This window comes from Lipotes vexillifer, unplaced genomic scaffold (assembly GCF_000442215.2).
Source record: "Lipotes vexillifer unplaced genomic scaffold, Lipotes_vexillifer_v1.1 scaffold442, whole genome shotgun sequence".
Taxonomy (NCBI): Eukaryota; Metazoa; Chordata; class Mammalia; order Artiodactyla; family Lipotidae; genus Lipotes; species Lipotes vexillifer.
Window position 1 is genome coordinate 199,130 of NW_006790311.1, and position 24,939 is coordinate 224,068.

At 38.9% G+C, this 24,939-nt stretch overlaps 1 protein-coding gene across 2 annotated transcripts in view; it reads right to left on the reverse strand.

Annotated features, from left to right (window-relative positions):
* Window positions 1-24,939, reverse strand: part of MSANTD2 (Myb/SANT DNA binding domain containing 2) — a 28,396-nt gene continuing 3,457 nt past the window's right edge. The window contains exons 2-4 of one of the 2 annotated variants that reach the window (XM_007463590.1): window positions 5,783-5,882; window positions 4,117-4,177; window positions 1-1,517 (exon numbers count right to left, since the gene is read on the reverse strand). In XM_007463590.1, coding sequence (XP_007463652.1) covers window positions 665-1,517; window positions 4,117-4,177; window positions 5,783-5,882 — 1,014 coding nt within the window. In that variant the 3' untranslated portion in view covers window positions 1-664. Of the gene's footprint in view, window positions 1,518-4,116; window positions 4,178-5,782; window positions 6,039-24,939 lie in introns of both variants that reach the window. The other variant, XM_007463589.1, reaches the window with a different exon arrangement.

Sequence of the window (24,939 nt, forward strand, 5' to 3'; positions counted from 1 at the left end):
GGCCAGGAATTACTTTAATGATTTTTTTTTAAAAAGTTTAAATGGCAGCACAACCATAAAGTTGGTACATCACAGAAACAAAGGTCTTTGCAGGCAACACTGATTGGGAATAGCAAAACACTTGATTGGTGAAAAAAATGAAACTCTAAATTATATACAATAGTAGCTAAGGGTAATATTGAAAAACAGTCTTATTTACTGTGACTCAAGATTTAACTTGCCATTATCTATTGCTTATTTATTCAAGGTTGTAAATAATACTTATATAGAGACATAGAGATGTGTAAAAATGAAACATCATGAAAAAAATACAATTTTTCAATTTCATATGAAACTCAAAGTATAAGTTTTGTCCAATATGGAATGTACCTACATTTGTTTACATCAGGGCTCTAAAATTCATTTAAAAATTGTTTTTAAAAAAGAAACAACTGACCCACCATGCAAGTCCACTGTATAGCTTGCTGGCTCAAAATGAGCATTTTCAGGTGAGGTCTGTTTTTTCTGCCCAAAGTCTACTATGATTTCTTAGTTGTACTGGCCCGATCGTGGAAGGAGTTTCCATGAAGTCTGATGGCAGCATCTGGATGAGGGACAGTCTGGGTAACAGGGTGTGAGTAGAGAAGAGAGAGGTAAGAGCCCAAATCCTTATGAAGGATGACATTCAGTTGTTAAATTTTAAGGGGTAGCCAATGGCTTTTTCCAGGCACTCAACTAAAGAGCCAGCGGAAAGAAAATCCCTCTCCACTTCTACAAATTTGATATAGATGGATTTGGGGGAAACTCCAGGATCCACAATACAGTTCTGAGACAAAAACCCATTAATACCGACCCAATCTTTGCTGAAGGTTTTGGTATTTGCTTGGAAATGTAAAAATAAGCATTGCTGCAGAGTCCTGACCTCAGCGATCCCGAGGTAGCAATAGATAATTCGGGTAGGTTCTATTTCCACCTGTAGTGAGGCTTGTGCTGAAAGGGTTTCCAAGTCAACCCGGCCCTCCTTTCCTGGGTCCAGGGAATGTCGCTCCATGTGGGGTGAGGGGGGCCTCTCAATACACTCTTCGTAGCCAATGGCATAAAGGCCTGGGCTTTTGGGAATGCCTCCTGGCAATAAATACTGAACAACGTTCCCACCAGTTGGTTTGGAGTGGGCAATGGGTATCCAGTCAATTTCCATGTGCAGCTCCAGGCAGCGTGCTTCACTAATAGTGATCTCCAAAAACTTGTAGTAAACATTCTTCCAGTTCATTTTCTGCACTCGGGTCATGATGATCCGTCCCTCAGGCTTCTCAGAATTGAAGTACTCCCGGAGTCGCTTGCCAAGGGGCACCTGGGAGCTGATCTCAGCATAATGGTAACGGATATCCTCTTTCCAACGGGTGTTATAACCAATTCCAAAAATGGCCAGTTTATTAGAAAGATGAAGCCTTGAAAAGTCTGTCCAGCTCTGAAACAGTTCCCATTTCAACTGTACTGATTCCAAAATCTGTATGATATTCTGCATGATGTCTCTTTTCCTGGAAAGAGAAATGAAAGTCAGATTCTTCAGGCATCTAGATGAGCACTGTCCAGTAGAACTTTCTGCAATGGTGGAAATGTCCTGCGTCTGTGCTGTCCAATACGTTAGCCATTGCACTTAAGATGTGGCTAGTGTGAGTGAGGTATTAAGTTTTTAATTAATTTTAAATTACATTTAAATAGCCATAGGTGACGAGTGGCTACCATATTGGACTGTGCAAGTCTAGATAATCATAGTATTAAAATCTGAGACGTGCTCACCCTTAGGAAGTTCCTAGGAACTAGTGAAAAACTGCTTTCCATTACTTCTGAAGTCTGGCTGTATTCCACTTAGTAACTATCGATATGTAAGACCCTAGGATTTCAGAAACCAAGGATCATGTACTTTTTAAAGTGGCTATTATAGTGCATATGATGACCTTCAGACCTAACTACCAAAAGCAGGTGACGGATGCTGTATTCAGAAAAGTAACCAGTAGGTATCACTTAAAAGAATGAACACATTAATTTCTAACCTGGAAATTCTGAAAGTTCAATAAGTTTGGCCCATACATGCTGGCCACAGGAAAATATACAACTGATTATGACTATTGATCTGATACAAAAACATGAAAAAAGGACATTTTCTTCTATTTGTCTGAAATATATTACTATCCCCAAATTTAAAAGAACTGTCAGTTTAGCACAGAATTAAGATCTGAGAATTCAGATGAAAAAGTTCCATTATTAAGCTTCAGTTTTAAGAGAAAAAAAATTCCAGAAAATAAATTGAGATTTTTCTAAAATGTATTTTATAAAGGGAAGCAAAAGTATAGAAATTATTTCAATTTTGATTTGGACAGTTAACCGAAGAAGACAAAGTACAGGGAAATTCTTGTTTCACACGCTGCTTAATTCATGTAATTCCAACGGATACTTCCTGATGATTCGTACATTTACATGAGGATATTTGTTTCTCAGGTAGGGTACAACTTTGATATTGGAAGACTGAGGTTTGTTAAATATCAACTAAGCAACAAACAATTACACTCGACATCAATCATAGGTTTAAGCTACAAAAATACTCAACTACCACACTCACAATCAAACACAGGCAAGAAAAGAGGGTGTAATGGTGGTTTGCTAACAGCTTCTTGGAAGGAGACAGATCCTGGAAACTTTATTCTTAAATTCTCACACCTTCTGGAAGAACTTTTGGAACAAACTGGGGAATCTTCCACATAGTCATTCTCTCTTACTTTCCTTGATTTTCTTTTCAAGATGGCAAAGAGCTAATGTTTTGCTGTCAGTTGCTTCTTGAACCAAAGACTGCCCTGGACTTATCCTCCACACTTTAGTTTGTCTTCAAAGCTACTCAAGTATCTAAGTGGCCATCAGGATGAAATCATTGCATTTCTGGAGATTGTTTCTCTTCTCAGAGTACACAAAGGCACTCGATCACTTTTCTAATATTTAGATTGTGGTGCTTGTGAGGCTAAGACATAGGACTATGTTTCTGCATGGGTCAATGCTTTAAAGAAAAATTATCTTTCATAGCTACCATTCTTCCTGTCCTCTTTTTAAATATTTTACTGATCTCAAGGAGGACTCAGCTATGGAGGTGGGATGGACGGCAGAGCTTTTTGTCTGTTTTGCTCACTGCTGTACTCCTATGCCTGACATACAGTAGGTATTTGATAAATAAGTGGTGACTCTTCTTTGTGGGTGAAGGATGGTATATCTGACTACAGTCTATATCAGCTAGTCCAGGCTAATCCCACCTAAACCTAGAGTGAAAAGATCCCGTGCCCAAATGAAGTTATTTTATTCAGCACTGTCATAGCCCTAAATCATCAATAAGGAATAGTTGTGAGGAAACTGTTGCACTGGGAAATGAACTGCCTCTTAGAACCCTCTCACCCTGTGAGCTGGAACCTGGAGATGAGGCAGCCACACAGGACATTTCTGCAGAGCCTGTCAGTTTCCTGCCCCACTGATCTGATCTCGGCCTGAAGCTCCCTGGGCTCAAGCCTCAGATGAGCTTTTCACAGCTATGGAGCACAATGAGACCTAGATCCAGTTATTTAAACAGTTCCTAAGAACTGCCTGTTGTATTTCTGACGTTCCAACCATGGGAAAAGTTCAGGGGGTCTGAGATTGGTGACACCAATTCTGTGAAGCTTGAGTTCATCCCTAGTTACGTCAATTGGGCCTCCCCTGTAGTTCCTAAGCACTTGCTTTTTGAGCCCCCAAATGGAATATTATAAGGAATTTAAGTGTCCCTCTGGCCCTCCTATCATTTCACTTAACCCCAGACAAACTCTGGGCCCTGTGACTTATCTCTGTATCATATTTAAACATCCAAATACCACATCCACACACAGGAAAATACCATAAACATGCTTATTTTCATATATTTATTTCTTCTTGTTGTATACAACATTCTCAACATTTTGGATTAACCACTGGAAAACTTAGGCTAAAAAGAGGAGGAAGAACAACTAGACATGCTCTCTCAGCGGCATGGCTGTAACTCTCATAGCATGCTTCATTACAGCAAGACTTCTGTCATTAAACTTAGGTAAATACACTTTGTAGAAAGGTGAAACATCTACTTACTGTGCTTCTTCAGAAGACTCTTGTTTTATTTTTAATGTTCTCTTTGTGACAGGTATTTCATCTGAAAAACAGAGGTTTTGAAAAAAGTTATATTTTCCTAAGTGGTGGCATACATTTATGTAGCTAAGTAGCTATATGTCTACTGTTTGTTCCATACTTTCCAATGCGAGAACTTAATTCTAGTGTCAAACACTGTCCGATGCCAGATTTATAAATATAACTCTTACATAATGAGATGGATACATTTATATGCAAGATCAGAAACCAGCTCTACAAGTATAAAATTCTTCAAGGTCACCAGTGGATTTCTAGCTAGGAGCTTAAAGCTTAATTTCATGGCAAACATGATTTTTAAAGGAACGAGAATGAAAATAATTCTGTTCTATTTAGACTTTCTACGTAGATTTTAGAGAGTAATTATTCCCCTAATATCAGGATCAATATATACTATGCATGTCATTTTTTTCCCAAAGGTTTAGGTGAATTAACTCTCTCCAGCAAAACCAGAGTGAGAGGATGCCACAGTAATTTGGACCTTAGTACCGTTTTGAAATTAAGAGGTAGTGATCACTTAGCATCTGCCCCGTTTATTTTTCTAGTCATCAATTCTCTCTCTTACATTGTGTTAGTCTTACAGTTTTATAACCTCTTTCTTCGCTCCCTCTCTCTTCTGATATTTGAGAGATTTCTTTAGACACAGCATTCACAAAAAATATTAACATTTAATCCTTTTTCTTTCGAATTAAGCATTTCTCTATCATCAGGAGTTCTGTAAAATAGTGCCCATTGGCTTCTGTCTTAAGCTAGGGAGGCACATTTATAGTACCAACCCCACTTATCCTTCCTTGGGGGCTACCTGAGTATTTCACTGGAGAGTGAGAACATTTACTTATAAGTGAGCACTCATTACACAACTTGCTATGAATGTACAAAGGTTGCAGCAGAAACCTGATTAGTACTTGCAAATTATGAAAACTAAAATTGGAGCATTTACGGAAAAGAAAAAAGAAAAACAACTACATATATCCTCTTAATTAGTCCACACAAGTTTAGATTTGATGGCCAGGAGTTTTGTTTTCCATTTTTAATGTGAAGACTGGGAACAAATCATTCCAGCTACTGTTGGGATGGGATCCTTTACAGAGTTTGAAGGAGTATGATCCCTGATAATGTTCAAGTATCAGCTCCTTTCAAACCAAGGCTTCCCTTCATTGGTTGTTCAGACTGAAGCCTGGAAAGGGACCTTTTGCAAATCACAAACAGGAAAAATAAAAGTATTGGGGATAAAGGAAGGAAAAGACAGTTATATCTATACCAGTCGAGCCAAGAGTCAACACTCTCAGCAGTCATCTTAGAACTAAGAGGTGCAGGATATTTTTAATTGCATAGCCTGTCACTGAGCTTCCTTGTGCAGCTCAGAATTAGGAATTCTTCTGTGTCTTTAGGAATTCTGTGGAACCCAAGTCACTAAGCACTAGGCTGGTAGTTTAAGGATGCCCAAATTGCCCCCAATAGACTGGCAATATGCGTTGTGCTGTCAGTGGGAATATGGTATGAGAAGATATTACAGATATTAAGCACCTGTGCACATATAAAGATACGTATATGCACGTGCACGCGCGTGCGCGCACACACACACAAGTAACATAGATACTGGCTCTCTTACCCAATTCCTGATCTGTTGGATAGCCGTGGAGATCCTGACTGTGGTTTCCCCAGTCCTCCTGTGAATACTCCTCCATAGTGCTGCCATCTGACTCCAGCTCCTGGTACAAGCCACTACTGTTAATAAGTACAGGCTGGCAGGGCTGAGCATCCCATCCTCCCTGACCAAACACCTGTTCCAACTGTTCAAATGTGTAACTGCTCTTTCTTTTCCCAACACCATGTTCTTTCACCCGACTGTAACACCTGCGAAGGGTCTAAGACACAAAGTCTTTTGTTATTCCTTTAAAGCTGTACTTCCTCTTCCAGGTACGGACCACAGATATTAATTACTATTAGACAGACACAGACAGACAAACACAGACACATTGTTACAGGAATGCTAGATTTTAAATTCATGATTATATTAGAAAAAAATACTAATTTAGCATTTACTCAAACATGTTATAATTCAAACAATTACTTTGCAATTAATTATCCATTAAACAACAAGAAACATTACAACATTATTGCATGTGTCCCATACACGTAGTTGTACACCCCCACCCCCATTTTAAAAGAGTAAGAAAAAAAAAAAAAAAGGAAAACAAAAAAAACCAGCCAGCCAATAGGATGCACACCTGCCACAGAAAAGAAAGAGCTGCTATTTGTGCCCAGAATTTGGAAAAAGTGAGGGGAGGGAGGACAGAAAGAAGAATTTCCCAAAGCAAAGAATATAACCTTCCTTACCCTTGATTAAGAAGGAATACAGGGTAAAAACAATTGCCTAAACAAATCAGCTGGTAAAACTTGTTACTTACATAGCCCATAATCTTTACTAACTCACTCTGTCTTTGGGGAAGTTGCTAAAATTTAAAAGAGATCAAGTCGATAATGCTACAGATTCCCAGTCTCAAACATCAATTATCAAGAAATACACTAATACCTACATCTAAAAATTCGCCAGTGATAATACTAGTCTATTCTACCAACTCAAACTGCCAGCCAAACACACCAACAAATGAAGCCCATAATTTCCTTTTGCGGGGGAAGTGAGGTGGAAGGGTGTTATTTCACTTCTTTTTTGTGGCACACAGCAAATATCATTATGCAAATCCACAGATAAAACCTGGATAGTTTTATTATCTTGCACAACCCTTCAACTTGCTTCGTGGTCTTCTAACGCATATTTCTGATGACTTCCTTAGTTTCACCGTGCATCTTATGCTATCTTACACGACATTTCAAAAGATAAATCAAGGACTTAGTCCCAGTCCTTGTGCCTTAGTTCCAAATTTAGTTTAGTTACGTTCGTCCTCTGTCCCATCGCTGCCTCCTTTTGCTCCTTCTACTCTCCTCTCTACTCTACTAGGTTTTACTCTGAGGATTTTCTGACAGACAAGACCCTTTTTCTCTGGTGGCTCCAAATACTTTCTAACTCAGCTGTGCCAAACAAGTTCACCTCAGGCTTACTTTACACACATTAGCCAGACTATAAATTCCTCCTGAATGTGAGATGACTCTCCACAAGCCAATATGTCCTCTATTCTCGCCAAACAAAAACAACTCTGAATAATCTTTATCGGGCCTCCTCGGAAGTTCAGTACCTTTAAATCGCAGTTGATAAACCACAGGAAGACACTCTGTCAAGCACTTTGCAGATCTGTCCCTCGAGGCCAGAAATCCAGATGGGCAAAAGGAATAATAAACCTAAGACACGGATGATGATCTCCCTCTGACACAAGCAGAGGAGTGACTTAGAGTCACCCCGTCCTAAACCCAGCCAGCCTATCCCCTGCCTGCCTCATTCTCCCTTTCTGGAGATTTCTTCTGGTGCCTCAAATGATGCCTTAAAGAACTTAGGTTTCTGCCACACTTTAATTAGTGTTCCTCCTCTCTCTCTGTAAAGGAGAGTCACAAGTACGTAACACACAACTTTCTGGAAGAAATCAGAAATGAACCTGGGAAACGTGTGATGAGCAACCCTTCCAATGGAAGGAGACAAATGCCTGCAGCAGATCTCATCTGACTTCCTACACACTCCCCTTCCCAGTGCCCTCAGCCCTCCCCCCAGGGACTGGAATTTGAATTGCAAACATCTCCTATTTATTTTTATCTCACAATGTCTACTTTCTGCCCTCCAAGAACACCCCAGCCACTCTTCTCAGCTCCTCCAAGGACCGTAAATGGCGAGTCCCAGCCATGTCCCTGTCACCCTTCCAAGGCCATAAATGGAGATGGAAACCATGCCACTGCTCACTACTTACTGGCCGCCTAGAGAAAGGCATTCAGCACACAAAAGAGCCCAACTGGATCTGTCATGGAGGGTTATTTCAGAAGTCAGGGAATAAAACTAACATTCCTTGGAAGGAAGGGGCCACACTTAGGGCGTGACCTAGGCGTAAGCAAAGCCACCAATCTTTGACACTATATATGGTGGGAAACCACAGAAAAGATTTACTTTCTCTGAAACCACCGAATCGAGCTTAAAATTTCACTTGGCTTGTGTAATTATGAATAAGGAAACTAGAAATATCTAAGGGTTCTAGATATGGAAGAATAGTCAGATAATATATTTTATATTTCATCAAAAAAGCCTAACAGATCTTGCCACCTCTTACTTTGTAGTGTACTTTTGAAATACACTTTAATAGTGCAATATGCTGATATGTAAAATATCTATTACGGGTCTGAACAAAATGTTTGGTAACTCCTAAATCCATATGATAGGTATCTGATGTGTTGAAAGATTTCCAAATTGATTTTAACTCTCTCAAGACACAAATATACAAAAGACGTATCTTCTGGATTCAGTAAAGACCACAGATCCAAGGAGAGGCTGTTTAAATAGCACATATCAACTAAGAAAAAAAAGCAAGAACTTAAACATCAGCTTGACTGCTACTATAAGAAACACTGGTATTTAGATAAATGAGAGGGACTTTGGAAATGGATAAAAAGGACATATGGAGACCTTCCAATTCTTATCATCCATAATCAATCAGAAAAGGTTACACTTTCCACACTCTACATGATTAACCAAAGCATATAATTAAGTGATTGTGTGTGTCTCTGTCAACAGTCCTAAATAAACCAACTTAACACCTACTGTAAATCTTAGATTAAGATAATGCTCTGGAATCTAGGAAAAACAAAGTCTTGCCTCCCATTTTGGACAGCTGTACCAAACCCAACAAGAATCTCAATTCAGCTTCCTTGGAGAACCATTTCCTGTTCAACACAAAAACCTTGTTTCTCTTCCTTCTTCCCTTACCTCACTCATCTTAGAAATTTATAGTCACTTAGCTCTAGCATTTTTTTAAAAATTAAGATCTCAGAGGGGAAAGAATTTGCTTAAAATTGTTAAAGACTATTCTAGTCACAGTGAAGAACACTTTCCTTATTGTTAGGAATGTCCATGGTAAATCAGTATTACTGTCTCCTCCCTGGGACAAGAGCTAGGAGATAATACTATATCCCGAGTGAAGTTATAAGGATAGAAGTCAAAAACATCTCAACAGAACTAAAGTATAGGAAACAACCTGCCCAGGTGGTCAGATCAGAGAAGTCCAAAGGTATTTGATGTGGAAGAAATGCCAAGTGAATGCTTGGTAAATCCACCGTGCCAAATGTTCGATGACTAGGAAAGGAAAAGTACCACAGGAAAGACGTGAAAGACGTCCCATTACCAAAGCAGGGAGAAAAATCAGATGGCTGACAACTGACAATTTATAGACAGAGGGAAAGTTTTGCCAAAGTTTAAGATTACAGTGAAAGAAAATGAGAGAATAAAGATGACATTCATTGTGGATGAACGTAAGGGGAGTCTGGAGGTAGGGGATGGGGCAGGTAAACAAAGGCAGGAGTTTTAGATTGGCAGGATTGGGGGTTTAACGGCAGCAATGCAGAGAAAGACCCAGGGTTACAGTACACGTAACATTAAATACAGTGCACAATGCAGCTATCTTGCCAAAGTAAGTAAATCCAGTATTGGGTTGTATAAGCAGAGGAATCACATGTAAGCTATGAAGGTGGCTCTTCCTCTCTATTCAGCACCGGTGAGGCCACAGCTGGAGCACAGCATTCAGTTCTGGGCATCGAACCAGCTACAAGAGAGGGAAATTGTAGAGTTCAGAAAAGGGCAAATAAAATAATGAAAGGCTTGGAAAATAAGATCTTTAAGTAGGGCCAGTGGTTTCATCAAAGCCCTTCCTGATATTATATAAGCTACTTTGGGGATATAAATAAGGTTTCTTTTGTTTCAGTGTCCTCCAATCCCTCCTTTGACTTTCAAGAAGTGGGAAGAATAGAATTCTTCCCTGGTATGGCAAAGTAGGAAGCAAGCTAAATAAATCATATGAGCATATGCCAACCAATTCTGCTACTGGCTCAATCATTTTCTCAAAATGTGCCCCATTTCATACAATCATAAAATCATCACCATGACAAAACCACTGTTCTAACAGAACTGTCGATGGAACAGGGTATATAACAGGGAGGAACAGAAATAAGGCATAATTGCCATATAAACGTGCTGTTTGGAAAACACCGGCATGATCAGTCTAAGATGTCAGATGAAAATAGTCATACTGTAGGGAGGACAGCTTAGTTATAACAGCAGGAAACAGTGTTATAAGAAAAAACAAGCAGTGAAACAGATTTTCAAATGTAGTTGTCAAACTGGCCATACTAGAAATGACTTACATATTATAGTTTATCTTAACCCTCTGCCAACTAAATATGATAAATTTAAAATTCCTTAACCCAAATGATTAAATAAAGAATATACTTATTTGCAAACAAAGTCTTAAAAATCACATATCATATTCCACAAGAGATAGGGGAAATTACACTGGGAGCAAATCTCCAGTGACTGTTTATAAGTGTTAAGAACAGTACATCAGCCTAAGCAGATGTGTACTGCAAAGCAAAAGAAGCCTTTGTGAAATAGATCTATCCTCTTCCTTTAAACTAAAGCTACTGCTTTACTGTGTTGCAATTAGTTGCTCTTAGTTAACTGAGGCAACAGAACAATACTGAGTTTATTTCAATATCTCTAAGAAAGACTCAAAATTTCTTAAGTTTTATTTTCTGTGAGCACAAATGCAGGGGGAAAAAAACCCCTGAAATGGCAGACAATTGTAAAAACATTTCTGCACAGTAAGAGGGATATTAATATATATAGTATATATAGTATAAATTGCTATATATATTTCTGACACAGAGCTGTAACTAATGATGAGGAAGTCACTTAAGGTAAAATCCATCTGGGGCCAGTAGCAGCTTTACTACCTGCTTTCTTAGGTTTTCTGTACATTAAAATTTGGCAAACTGACTTGCCAATCACCTAATCCTTTAAAACCAACCAACCAAAAACCCCAAGAGGAAAACCAAAACCAAAACCACAGCACTTGTTTCACACTCCCCGGTTCTTAGTGCTACAGAAGTTTTGGCAAGTGAGAAACCTTTTTATTCTTAAGGTTTCCTTTTCCTTTTCCACTCCAGAGCAGAGGTCCTTAACTTTTCTGAGTCCTGGATTCCCTCCCCAGAAGAACACACATACAAAACTGTTCCACACCATGTCAAGGGGAACACAGACTCTCTGCAGAGCTCATGCAAGAACCTTCGGTTAAGAAACTCAGCTCTACGCCGTGTGGTTGTTTCTTCCATAAAAAAATATAATGGGTGTTAGTCACAAACCCTAAAATGAGGTAGACTTAGTCTGTGTCATAGGTTTTACAAGAGAGTCTGGAGACTGGGGCCAGTTCAAGAATAACTTCTCCAGTTTCCTCAGTATCCTGCTCATTTAGATAAAGCAGCATTAATGTTTCCTTTAAGAGGTAAATTAGCAAAATTGCCATTTCTTGAAAGAAACAATTTCTATCAGTAAAAGCATACAAGGATATCAACTTACTCTTCACAAAAATATAGTGCTTTTTTTTCTACCTGCTGGGGAAGAAATGTTTTTTCTAAGTGGCAATTAAACAATAATAAATGATTCATAACATGTTGATCACCAGTTCCAGTTGTATCACATAGTACTTGATCATTCACTATCTAACTTATCAATAGAGATGCTAGATAAATTACCTAAGGTAACAACTTAGGGAAATGCACACACCTAGAAACAAGTATAGGAAAGTAAGTCTTGACTACCTTCCTTAGTGGATAATGGCTAAGCCTTAACATTTCCCCATTTTAACACTGCCTGAAGACTAAAGGGACTCAGAGGAATAGGCAATGTCTACACTAATTCAATCCTTAACTCAATGGGATCAAAATCTGATCCATTATTCCACTGAAACTGTCATGGTCAGCAATGCCTTCTTAATTACTAAGAACAATGGTCCTCAAACTTTGTCCTTAACTCATTTGACTTTCCTGCAGCACTTAATACTATTAATTACCTACCTGTGTCACCATCCTTGCCAAGTGCCTCTTTTCTAAAACTTTCTGTAATACACTGATTGACAGAGAGTGGGTGGAGCTGCCCAACGCTCTGACAGCAAACCAGGTTCCAACCTCCAAAACATTACAGAAGTTTTGAATGGAAAAGAACTTTAGAGATCATCTAGGTCTAATTAACAAATGAGGAGCCGAGGCCCCAAGACAAGTGAGTATTCCTTCAAAAGGGATTTGCATAGAAAAATTACCAAATGCCACTCACAAAATGTTACTGTATCCTAAGAAAGCTATCCCACTAGATTGTAAATTCCACGAGGCAGGGGTTATGTCTGCCTAGTTTGCCGTTTCCCGGAGCCCAGAATAGTGCCTATCACAGAAGGATTGTTCAATATATATTTATTAAATGAATTGAGGTAATTTTAAAGTAGTAAATCACTACCAAGAAGATCAAAATTTTTTTAGCAAAGAAAACCGGGAAACTCATTGGTTAACCACAACGATGGATTATATTTATAAAAATCAATAAATCCAAGGTAGGTAGGACTCCTAAAACCTTTTGAAAAAAAGCAGGAGCCCTAAAGGGTATAAAACAGTTACAGCTATAATTAGCAAAGCAAATTAATTTCTTTGTAACAAAGGAGGACTAACAACAGAGGGCAAGGCTATTTTTAAATATCTACCATGTTACACTTTCTTTGGGGGGGGCGGGCGGGATTACCTGCCAAATGGAGCTCTGTAACCCTGTCCAAATTTTATTATTTCTTATGCCTTACAAATTAAATAAATAAAATATTCAAGAATATAATATTCTTTGACAGTAGTTCTGTCAAAGGTAGAAAAGGAAAAAAGATTCAATTGCTTCCTGTATTTTAACAGGGTCAGACAGAAGAATGACCACCAGAAACCAAGAGCTCCTGCCTCTCTGGAGCCTTAGTCTTTGTGGGGAACTGTCCAGGATTGAATTCTATCAGCTGCACTTCATCCCGAATCTGCCTATCAACGACTCACTTTTGTGTCTATAACTGATCAGTATGTATTCATGAGGGAGAAATACTTGCATAGAACAAATCATTCAGGAAGTTTTGTTCTCATTGAGCATCAACTCCTAAGCTTTCTATTTCTAGCTTCCTCCATGCTAGGAGCTGAGGGTCTTAATCCATTCAGATTATGAAGAAAAAAGCCCTCAAGGAGGACAATACTAATTGTCAGAACCAAATACCTTTCGTTGCTCAAGCAACTATACTCATATGGCCATAAAGCTTTTAACTCTACTCTGTATGTAAATCATACAGCTACTCATACAAAATCTCACATTGGCAGCAATACTAGATAATCGATACCTAGTATGTATGGTCATGTTTAAGGGCTTCTTTGGGATACAAGAACCCTTCTAGACACCTTCAAGGGCTTCTCCAATTAGAACAAGACAGGTAAAAATATTAGGGTTTACTGAACTACTTAACTATTTCAGACAAAAGCAGCAGGTAGTTAGTCATCAAATATAGTCAGATAACACTATGTATCTAGAACTTCCCACCTAAAAGGGAAAAGAAATCAGTTGTTTGGTAAAGCACTGACTTGAATTAGAGGTTATTTTCATCTGACCTCCTATATTACCTCTGATGTTGCTACATTAGCATCTCTGTTGAATCTTTTCTCAGTACTTCCCATCCCACGGCACCACCTAGAAGTAGCATTTGGATGATATTAAAATGGTAACTTTTATTAGTATGTGAGAACTAGAAAACACACTCAAGAGAATTACCTAAAATATATCTAGGATAGCAGTGACAGCCATTCATCTCTAAAGTCCTGCCATACAAACACCGTGCATCGCACACTGACTGTTCTGTAATCAGCGGTGTCTAAAGGTTAGGCATTACGCGCGCGCACACACACACACACACACATTCCAAAAATCCTCACAGACCTTTATCATTACAACATTGTATGGCTTCCCAAACACAAAGGTACTTTCTTATACTCCTGAGACCAATGTTTATGCAGAGCAGGCTCACCCCTGAAATAGGTCACTTGATTCCTTTCATATGGTGACCATGTGATTCTCTGTTTTGTAGTTATTTTGTTACTAAAAACTACCATCTATGATGCAAAGATAACTTACAATACAGATTTTTTCCCATTAGTAAGTTTTATGTATTTGGTTGTAAAAAAAAAGTAATTTGGACATCTAAGATAAAATCATCTAAAAAGTAAGGTTATTAGAAATCCTCCATCAAGATATCTGGGTACAAGCATTAAGTCAAGATTCAGTCGACTGTTAAAACCTGGTAAATATTAACTTACTTTAAAAGGGTTTAAAAAAATTTTTTTTTGCATTTACATGGTATAAACTATAGGTCATAAATGCATGAAAAGAATACATCTTCACATCCTGACATATAAACTTTCTATGAAAAATCTGAAAATAAGCCTGTTTTAAGTTTAGGCGCCTGTCCTTGGGCAACCTGAACTTATTTAGGAAGTTGTTAGAAAGAAATTCAGGTAATCATAACACTTTTTATAGCTCATTTGGTAGCATTTTTATATTTTACTCTTACCTTTATGAGGATTGCAAAAAGCAATCACCATATGAAAAAATGTCTGTACCTTCTACAAAAATCAAAACATTTCCACAGGTGGCTCAATGTCCCATGCAATGAAAGTAAACCATAACTACCATTTTCTCAGTGCCTACCATGTGCTGAGATTTGGGGTAAGCAGTTTACACTTATTATTTCTAATTTTTACAATAAGGCTAAAACAGAGGGTCCCAGGAAACAGACGCTGAGGAGACCGTGCAGGAGGCTTAGAGCGGAGGGCTCTTCAGAACAGCACTTGTGAGCAAACGAGGAGCAGGATGGGGTAGAGAGACGAGTTGAAGTAACTCACGGTTGCAGCAGAGGCCTCGGTTAATCCTAAAGTGAAGTATGGAACCTGGATGACCCTTCAGAGTTGCCCTGGATTGAGGCAAGGAGGCTGTACCTTTGTATTTCAGCACTGACCAATCACTGGGTCCAGGATGCCACTGGAGAGGGAGCCTAACCTTGGGCAACGGGAAATTCCTGGGAGGAATCCAACCAGAAGCCATCACCAATCAGTGCTCCAGGCAGCTGGTGGAGATGCACCAGTGTCTCATTCCTGGAGGAGGGGTCCGGGCAGTGTATTACATATCACAGAAGATATGTGATGCATCGCTATGTAAAAGAAAAGAGAACTAAGAGAAAGGTAAGAGCTTATCCAAGGTCACTATCAGAGTGTCCTTAATGCAAATTCATCTTAGCTTTCAAAACTAGGACCTGGTATGCTTCTCTCCTGCAGACACTGAAAAGTACAGAAAGTCACTGTATTTACCTTTTTGCCATGGTTGCCGGGAAGTTCATAGCTCATTTTACTATTTAGCTGAAGTAACCATATTTACCTGGGTTACTGCTATACTCCCTGTACTCTGATTTCTCATTTTCTGATTCTATTTTTAGCTTTCTTCATATGCATATTCCTTTCTTTGTATATCTATATTATACATTACAAGACAGTGTCTCATCCTCATCATCTCTAAGAAGAGAATCCAAATCATTTACACATCAGGTGAACAATGACAGGCATAAAATAATGGACACTCTGTGGCCTCCTTTGGTAAGCCACATCCTTACCCACTTTTACTGTCAAAAAGTAATTCTACTTTGTAAGTGTTTCTCCTTCTATAATGTCAAACTTACTTCCTTTAAGAGCAGTTGGTAGTCCAATAAATACCATCACGTATATAAAGGCTTCAATGAATGACTGAATGAGCCTTCTACAATAAAAGTCTTAAGTTTCAACACTTGTTTTAAATTCTTCCTTGGGACTTCCAAATCAATGTTTCTCACTGTGTTTACAATCTTAGGACACCATGAATTATCTGCAAGCATTTCTTAAATTTGTGTTTTCATTTCTATTACAAGAAACATGTATGAGCACAATGATGTCCATCTGGGTGTTGCTATGTGATTTTGGTATTTTTGGCATTTATGACTTTATGATTTCATTGTTGCCAAAATATCAGTTCAACTGTCAAATTTTAATAAAGGTGGGCTGATAATTCACAAGGTGACAGTATAATCAAGTGGTTAAGAGCATGGAGTCAGACTCCTTAGTCTGGCTTCACCACCTGCTAGCTTTGTGACATTAGACAAATTAATCTCTCTCTGCCTCAATTTCTCCAGCTGTAAAGTGGAGCTAATAACAGTACCTCCGTCATAGATTTGTTGTGTTAAATGAAAAAATTCAAGCAGAGCATCTAAAACAGTGTTTGCTTAATAGCTTGTACTCAGTAAATGTTAACTATTTGTTATTATTACAAAAATGATAGTCACACCATTTGGAGACCAAGGTGCCTTATGTAAAGAAAGGTCAGTTCAAGTAGAGAAAAAGTAGCAGCAAAGTTTTATCACTAAGCACATGGTAAGAATAACAAACTCAAAAGAACCTTACTGTAGCAGTCAGTATCAGAACCTTGTTTGGAAAAGCAAGTAAGTTTCAGCTAAACTACACCATCCAATATTAAAAGAATGCTCACTTGATTTTTCTGTTTTTTTAGTTTTATTAGTACTTAAAAAATATTGTATAAAGTTGTTTTTGTTTAATAACATGAAATCTACAAGTAAAAGTTTATACTTAGATTTAGGTTTGTTACATGTTAAGTAACATTGTTATACAAACATGTTTTTGCCACACATTATTCAAGTTTCATAAACCTGGCTTTGTCATCACAGCTTCAACTTTTCACTCATATTTATTCTTTTATAGTTAAAAGCCAATCATTTAACCATTTTCAAAGGTTTATAGTCTTAGCAAGAATATGGTAACTAACACACTGATATATAAACAAGGGAGAAAAAAGGAATCCTAACTACCCATCCAGAGTCAGGATTTGGTCTCACTCACTGGGCAACCTGTTTGCAAGAAGCAGGTGGCAGGCATGAATCAAATAAGAAGTTATGACTGACCTTTATATTTTCTTGGAGTTCAATAAAACAAAAAGCATGTAGACCTCTCATTTTTGGTGCATGGAAATTTTACTGGAATTAAAATCAGATTCACCACTTCTTGAAAAATAACATTTCACAGATATGTAGTTATGCTACAGTGGAGAAGGTAAAATTCTTCCCTTGCTTTTTTCTCTTAATTTTGTAATGTGGTTTACGTAATTTATATTAAAAATATTTTATATTGTTCTAAAATTGGCACAACTCTGATTTCTCAAGTCCAACTATTAACCATGTTTCCTAATTTGTACAAAAGAGAAGGAACATTACCTATTTCTGCTGAAAACTGTACCTTCAGGACCAGCACAGACGTGCTTATTATCTAATGACTGCGTGAATACCAACAATATGGCACTTTGCTGCTTGGAGGGACTGAACATATCACAATAAGAAGGTGTAATATGAAATCACGTAAATCATTCTTAATAAAGCCAAGGCAAATGAATTTCTATTTCTCATGCATAATGAAAGGTAGAGAGCTCAAACTCTCTAAGGTCAATGAGGCTGATATAAAGGAATATCATATTTCTAATTGTGTTGTTTTGAATTAACATATTTAAAATATACTGTTTTCTACCAGAATATAAGCTCTTTGAAGACAGGTGGGTTTTTTTTTCAGTTTTATTCATTGAAGTATTCCCAGTACCTGGCACCCAGAAGTGGCTCAATAGATTTTCGCTAAATGAATGAATAAACGAAAACTCCTTAAGACTGTATGTGGCAGTTGAGAGGTCAAATTATAAGGTCAAGGTACTTTTTGACCTATCACACTCTTCTTTCTAAATCATAAACCAGCTCTATCCACTTAGAGAAAAGTATTTGTAAATTTTAAATAATAATGATAAAAGCAGGTTTTGGTAGGTATGAACTTTATTCTGGTTTTATTAATATCAAGTACAAACATAATTGACTTTTTGGATAAATGAAGTAATCTGAAGGTAGATAGTAGAGAAACAACATTGTGAGTTTCAAAAATTCAGGCTATTACAACAAAGTCATCTTACACAGGCTGAGAAAATGCAACTAGAAAACATATCTAGGTAAATAACTTCCATTCTACTGTATCACTTTATATTGAATGAAGTATTATTTGGTAGCTCAAAAAATGTAATTTATGAATACAGCCAAGAACACATATATAAAAAGATGATGGCTGTTATTCCTAAGATGTCTGAGAATAAACACAGGTCTGTATTTTACTAAGAAATAACACCACATCCCCCCCCACTAAGTGACAAGGTAACACTCACTTGATTGGTGCCAAGAAAAAAAAGTATTTCCATTGGCTCTCAAGGACTCTCAACTACGAATAGGTAAGAATTATACAGATTTAAATACATGCCTTATTCCAATATGAAGACATTTTTCAATTATTCAGAACAACAGGGGGGAGACGCCACTTAGATTACAAACCCCAGATAATTTGTAACATATGCAGCACACGAGGTACAGAGTCATTAAGCATTCATTTTGAACACTGAAGGGAGTTTTTGCAATGGTAAACAGCAGGCAGAAGAACACATTGCATAATCCCCACAACAGAAATAAAATTAAAGACTACCTAATAATCAATGGGCAATCCTAACAACTGTCTAAAATCTAGAGCTTTTTATGGTACTGGTCTTTGTTTTTGAAACTCAAGAAGTTTTTTCTCCCATTTTTTTTTTTTAACATTTTGTAAACATTACACAGATACAACCATCCAAAGGGTAGGGGATGGGGGACTGCTATTCTACCTCACCCTAGTGATATGAGCAGACTTCAGAGTGCCTGCATGACAATTAACATTTGAAATTTTAGATCTGAATCAAGAGCGTCTGTATATAGCCTGGATGTAACACAGACAGGACTGCCCTAAAACAGTGCTTTAGTTGGATCTCATTGGGTTCTAGAACCAACTCTAGGGAATTCCCTGGAGGTCCAGTGGTTAGGACTCTGTGCTTCCACTGCAGGGGGCACAGGTTTGATTCCTGGTCGGGGAACTAAGATCCCACATGCCATGTGGCAAGGCTAAAAAAAAAAAAGAACCAATTCTTAAAACTTCGGCTGTGAGGCACTGTGACCTCTGAGGACTACAACTAAGAATCCTCTGGGTGAGTTGGTAGAGAAGTACATAGTGAGTTGTGTGCCAGGTTAAGATCTAATAAATCTGATAAATTAGAATTTTCAGATTCTCCGAAACAGCTCCACTAATTTTGGTATATCTGAAATCTGTTCTCTTCTCTTCATTTTCACTGCCACTGCTTTATTTCACCTCCTGTCTAGCTCACTGCGAGGAGCCTCTAAATGGTCTCTGTGCTTCCAGTCTCACCCTTTCCAATTCATTTTCCGCCTTACAGCCAGTTCTGGAACCTAAGATGAACCATGTCACTCCCCAGCTGAAAATTCTTTGATAATTTAGGATAAAGTCCAAACTCCTTAGCCCATCATCCGACCTCGTGTTTATGTCTCTCGTCTCATTTCTTACTGCTTCCCACCACCCTTTCCCTCAAACCCTAGGCTCCAGCTGTCTAGAACTACACAGTATAAAATATTTCACCAGAATATCTGGGACATGACCTGTTCCAAATTAATGATGTTTCTGGAGTTTTGATACCTTAAGTCTAAAGTAGCACAATGATCTCTCAACTTGATCTCACCTCATTCTCTTCCATTCCTCTTTTATCTAACTGCAGGTTCTGGCCTGTTAGTACGTTGGGCAATTATAATGAGTTGTGGGCACCTTCCTAAACACCCCAAGTGGGAGATGAAGAGACAGCGCCCAGGGGAACAGGACCTGTTCTGGTGCAGAGCACCCGGGGCGGTGAGACGGCAGCTAGAGAGACAGGGGTGAATGGAGAGCTGGTAGAGGTTAGAGGGGGTGGTGCAGGTGAGGGGCATTTGAAGACCCCCAGTTTGGGGGAGGAGGACTAGCTGAGCCCTGGGCACAGAGCAGACAAGTAATAATGGGAAGGTGTGACACCCGCCCACCAGGTGTTGGCGCACATCAGTGGGGTCACATCAAGCAAACCTGGAGCATCCCTGGTCTACCCCATGCCCTCCCGGAATGTGTCACTGCGGCTGCAGGGCCTGCAGGAGAAAGACTCCGGACCCTACCTCTGTTCCGTGAACTTGCAAGACAGTCAAGGCAGTGTTCGAGGTCACAGCAGCAAGACTTTAGAACTCAATGTGCTGGGTGAGTGAGAGGCACCCATGGGAGGTCGGGCAGGTCTCTCCCCACAAGCGACTGAGTGTGAAGGTTGGGGGAGAGGCAAACAGAGTGACAGGGGGTCTGTGTGTGGGAGCGGGGGAGGGGAGCCGCTGGCCCCAGGATGTGAGTTTTTAACCTGTCTCCCCTCCCCCAGTTCCTCCAGCTCCTCCATCCTGCCGCCTCCGGGGCGTGCCCCACGTGGGGACCAACGTGACCCTGAGCTGCCAGTCCCCAAGGAGTAAGCCCGCTGCCCAATACCAGTGGGTGTGGTCGCCCCCATCCTCCCAGGTCTTCTTTGCACCTGTTTTAGGTGAGGGACCTTCTGGAGACACTGAGAGTGTGGCTGGGGTAGAGCAAAGATGACGTACCAGAGGGGCCGGGGTGCCAGGGGAGGCAATGCTGAAAAGCACTGGCGGGTGGCGGGGGGTGGGTGGCTGGAGAAAGAGGCCCTGCCAGGTGCCGGCACATGCTGCACTGCAGACTTACGTTACTCAAGAGGCGCTGGGGCTAGAAGATCTGCATTCAAATAGGGTGGAACATATCAGAGTGTACTGCACAGTTAAGTATAGTGTCATTATGTGGGTTAAATAAGTTAATATTTGTAAAGCACTAAGAACAGTGGATGACACATAGTAAATGCTATATAAGCATTATTATTTTGTGAAATTTCAGTTATACATATACATGTATATATTTATGCACATATATGTATGTTATGTGAGTACTAGGCCACAGGGTTAAATATATTTCTTGTTGTTGTATGTTCAAAAAGATGCATTGCTTTGCTTTTTCTTTCTAGTATATAAATTAAGGAATGAGATAGATAATGGGTATCTGCATAACTGCAATTCAAACTATAAAAGTTATTTATCAAAACATACAAATTTCTAGAATTGGTATGTCTGCGGTTATCCCAAAACTATCGGCTCTACCCTTTGACCAAGGTCCTTGATGACACCACCAGTCATTCATGGTGTCTACAGCACACCTTCATGAGCTATGGCAAACTGTTCTTCAACTGAAAGGCATGACTTTTTAAATAGCTGATCACTTAAAATTTTTGGAACTGCATTATTTGGATGCTTCCAACTTTGGATTCTTGGACAAAATAGATTTTTACTGTATCTGCAGTTTGCACCACTCTAGGCCATGCTGCCTCTGGGCTTTTACCCCAACTAGTGATCCATCTCTATTCCCTTCTGCCCAATTTAGTCCCCCCTCACCTTCGCCATCCACTTCTTGAAAGCCTAAATTGACATATGCCCTTCCTGTGTGTGCCTGCAGCACCATGAGCCTAATGTCCACACAACGCCCGGGCCGTGGTCACAGTACTGGCGCTTTAGCAGCCTGACTCCTGCCCTGGAAGGCGGACGCCTTGGCAGTAAATGGTACACTGCTGTATTTCCAGGGCCTCCCACAGGAGGCACTCGAGTATCTGCTGGTGAATAATAAAAAAAAAATGAAATCCTTATTTCAGACCTTAGTATTTAAAGAAACCCTGTGATGAATCTGTCAGATGAGTCTGATGACAGGGAATGGGTAAGATTTCCAAATCCTCCCCCAGGTGCTTGGACTTCAGCCAAGAGTTAAGCTCCACACCTCTCTCCTGTTTCCTATTGGCAGTGGAATTCAAGGGCCCAGGCCCTCTACATCTGCCAAAAAGGATATCAAAAAGATGCTCAAAGTTCTAAAGCAGTGGTCTTTAATTGTGGTACCTATATGCCTTTTTTAATGACTGATCAAGGCACCTTAAACCTTAGGGATTCCTGTCATTCTCAGTCTTGCATGTATTTTTTTAGGCATGAAGCTTGGCTGCTGAATTTACAATAGCCAAAGGAATATAGGTTAGTGATATTGTTTATTTTAAATGTAAGTGGAATACTGTCTGATCATCAACATTTTCAAGGTATATTTGATAAAACCTATAGATAAGAATTGGGGTGAATCTTTCAGATTCAGAGTACATTATTCAATAAATTTTACAGCCAATTCTCATCTTACTCATCTTATACTAGATTTAATATGTCCTATATCCTGTTAATTTCCCATAAACTGTCAAACGTATGATGAAAAAATTTTAATGTCAGCTTTAAAATGTTCAAGAGTGCACGGATTTCAAAACTCTATGGGGAGTACATAAGCAAAAAAGTTTGATCACCATTATTCCAAAGCTGTTCTGGCCAATATAATTGCCACTAGCTAGCCACATATGGCTATTTAAATTTAAATTAATTAAAATTGAGATTAAAAATTTGGTTTCACAGTCACATTTCAAGTGTTCAATCACCACCTGTGGCCAGTGGCTACTGCACAGTGGCTGCTGGAGAGTGTAGATACGGAACACTCAAATCACCACAGAATGTTCTATTGGACAGCACTGTCCTAGAGAACCAAGAATATGACATGGTTTGCCCCAGCCAACTGAGGTTATAATACTTTATTCCTTACAGGAAAAGTTCCTCTTCCTATGATGGTGGACCATATCTCTTGACTTCTAAGAGGTTCCTCCTACTCAGGGGTAAAGAGACAGGGAGGGCAAGAAGAAGAAACTTTGAGCTCCTCTTGGAGGTTTGAGTGTGTAGCCAAGAGAATCCTTTCATAAAATAAAGACTTCTTTAATATTCTGAATAATAACTTTTTACCTACATTGTTCAATATGGTAGCCACTAGCAGCCACATGTAGTTATTTATAATTTAATTAATTAAAATGAAATATAATGAAAAATTCAGTTCCTCAAGCACACTAGCCACATTCCAAAAGCTCAACAGCCACATGTGGCTGGTGGCTATCACACCAAACTGCAACAAATACAGAACATTTCCATCATTACAGAAAGTTTTATTGAACTACACTGTTTTGTACTATGGATTTTCTAATTTTTTTTTCCTTTCATATATCCTCTTAATGAAGGATCCAGAATATTTCACTCCACTCTTCAGTAGACTTCCCCAAACGCCAGGAAATAAACTCAGATGCCTGCCTGTTCATGCACAGTTTTAACATGTGCTTACTAGATCCCTTACCTCCAAAACTGAAAGCCTAAATATAAATGTATGGCTAGGAGTCTAGGATGGTCTATTCTTTTAGGATACATATCAAGCCTTTGTCAGATTCACAAGCAGACAAAAACACTGGAACACACAAGCTTTCGGGTGGAAATGACTTTAGAACAACAGAAATGGAAGGAGACAAATCTCACTAAATCTTACGAACTCTCTGAGTGGTATACCGTATTTCTGGAAAATCTTTCAATGATAATGCAGAAGGAAAGTCTTGTCTGCAAACACCAGATAAGAGTCCTCCAGAGGTACACAGTCTTAAAATGCTTAAACAGGGACAATGGCGTCTTTGGGCTTCAAGTTATCTTCTTTGCCCTATTGGTTCTCACAGACAAATAATGACAAGTCTTGACAGCTAAAATGAAGACCACATATACTATACTGTGATTTGTCTGCTAAAGTACAATATTTGTTCCAAAGATTATGATGAATTATGATGAACAGATCTAAGCAAAGTCCCTAAAAGATTAATCATCTTGTTTGCTAGGCAGAAGACTCCCTACCACTTTTAAATTTACCTGATGAGCAACCAGCATTGATCCAGCAAAAACAAGTTTTTCAGGTCATACAATCACCTTGCATTTCAACTTGAGGGAGAGCTAAAAGTACACATCTGTTTCAAAGACATAAAGCCAACCCTCAAGAGGCAAATTTCTGGAGAACACCCAAAAATATGGGACTTGAGAATGGGTTTTGCAGTGCATCAGATTAGCTGACTGAAGTGTGAATACAGCATCTGGCTCAGAAGTGAATGCTTTCATGAATTCCAAGTCTAGATAGGTCTTTCAACTACTACAGTATGGACTGTGCTGAGATCTCTCTCTCCTTTGCAGTTATCACACTTATTGTCTGCTTTTGTCATTCGACACTCAATCAAGTACTGCACTGCATACTATCCCCTGTGTTGTCTTGTACAGCTTTTTAACTTTGGATGTGTGTTTACAGACTTACTATCCCCTGTGTTGTCTTGTACAGCTTTTTAACTTTGGATGTGTGTTTACAGACTTCAACTGCACTGTAAGCTCTCCGACTGTACATTACAGTTCTTTTCTTCGTCCTAACATCCAGCAGACAGTAAACACTCAAGTATTTGGCGAATGGAGATATGAAGACAAGGTCTACAGAAAAGAACAGAAAACCACCTATTTGTTAATCTGACTCCAAAATTAGGCTGAAATTGCTAGCAGACTAATTTTCTTCTGGCAAACAAACAAAAAGCAACAAAACTTCAGAACCAAACAATAACGTGTAGCAAGGCAGTCTCAAACACATCCATTTTATCCAACTGGCTGAACAAATACCAGTAACAGGACATATCAGACTTCAAAATGAAAGTCTTTGCAGCAATAAAAAAAAAGTTTATATCTGACTTTAAGTTAAAATTCTGTGTGCTTAGAAATATACATATTCGCTTGGAGAGTATTTAAAAATAGTACTTTGGTAGCAAAATCCAAGAGTCATTAATTCAATTTCAATATTTAAAACTTTAATACTGTA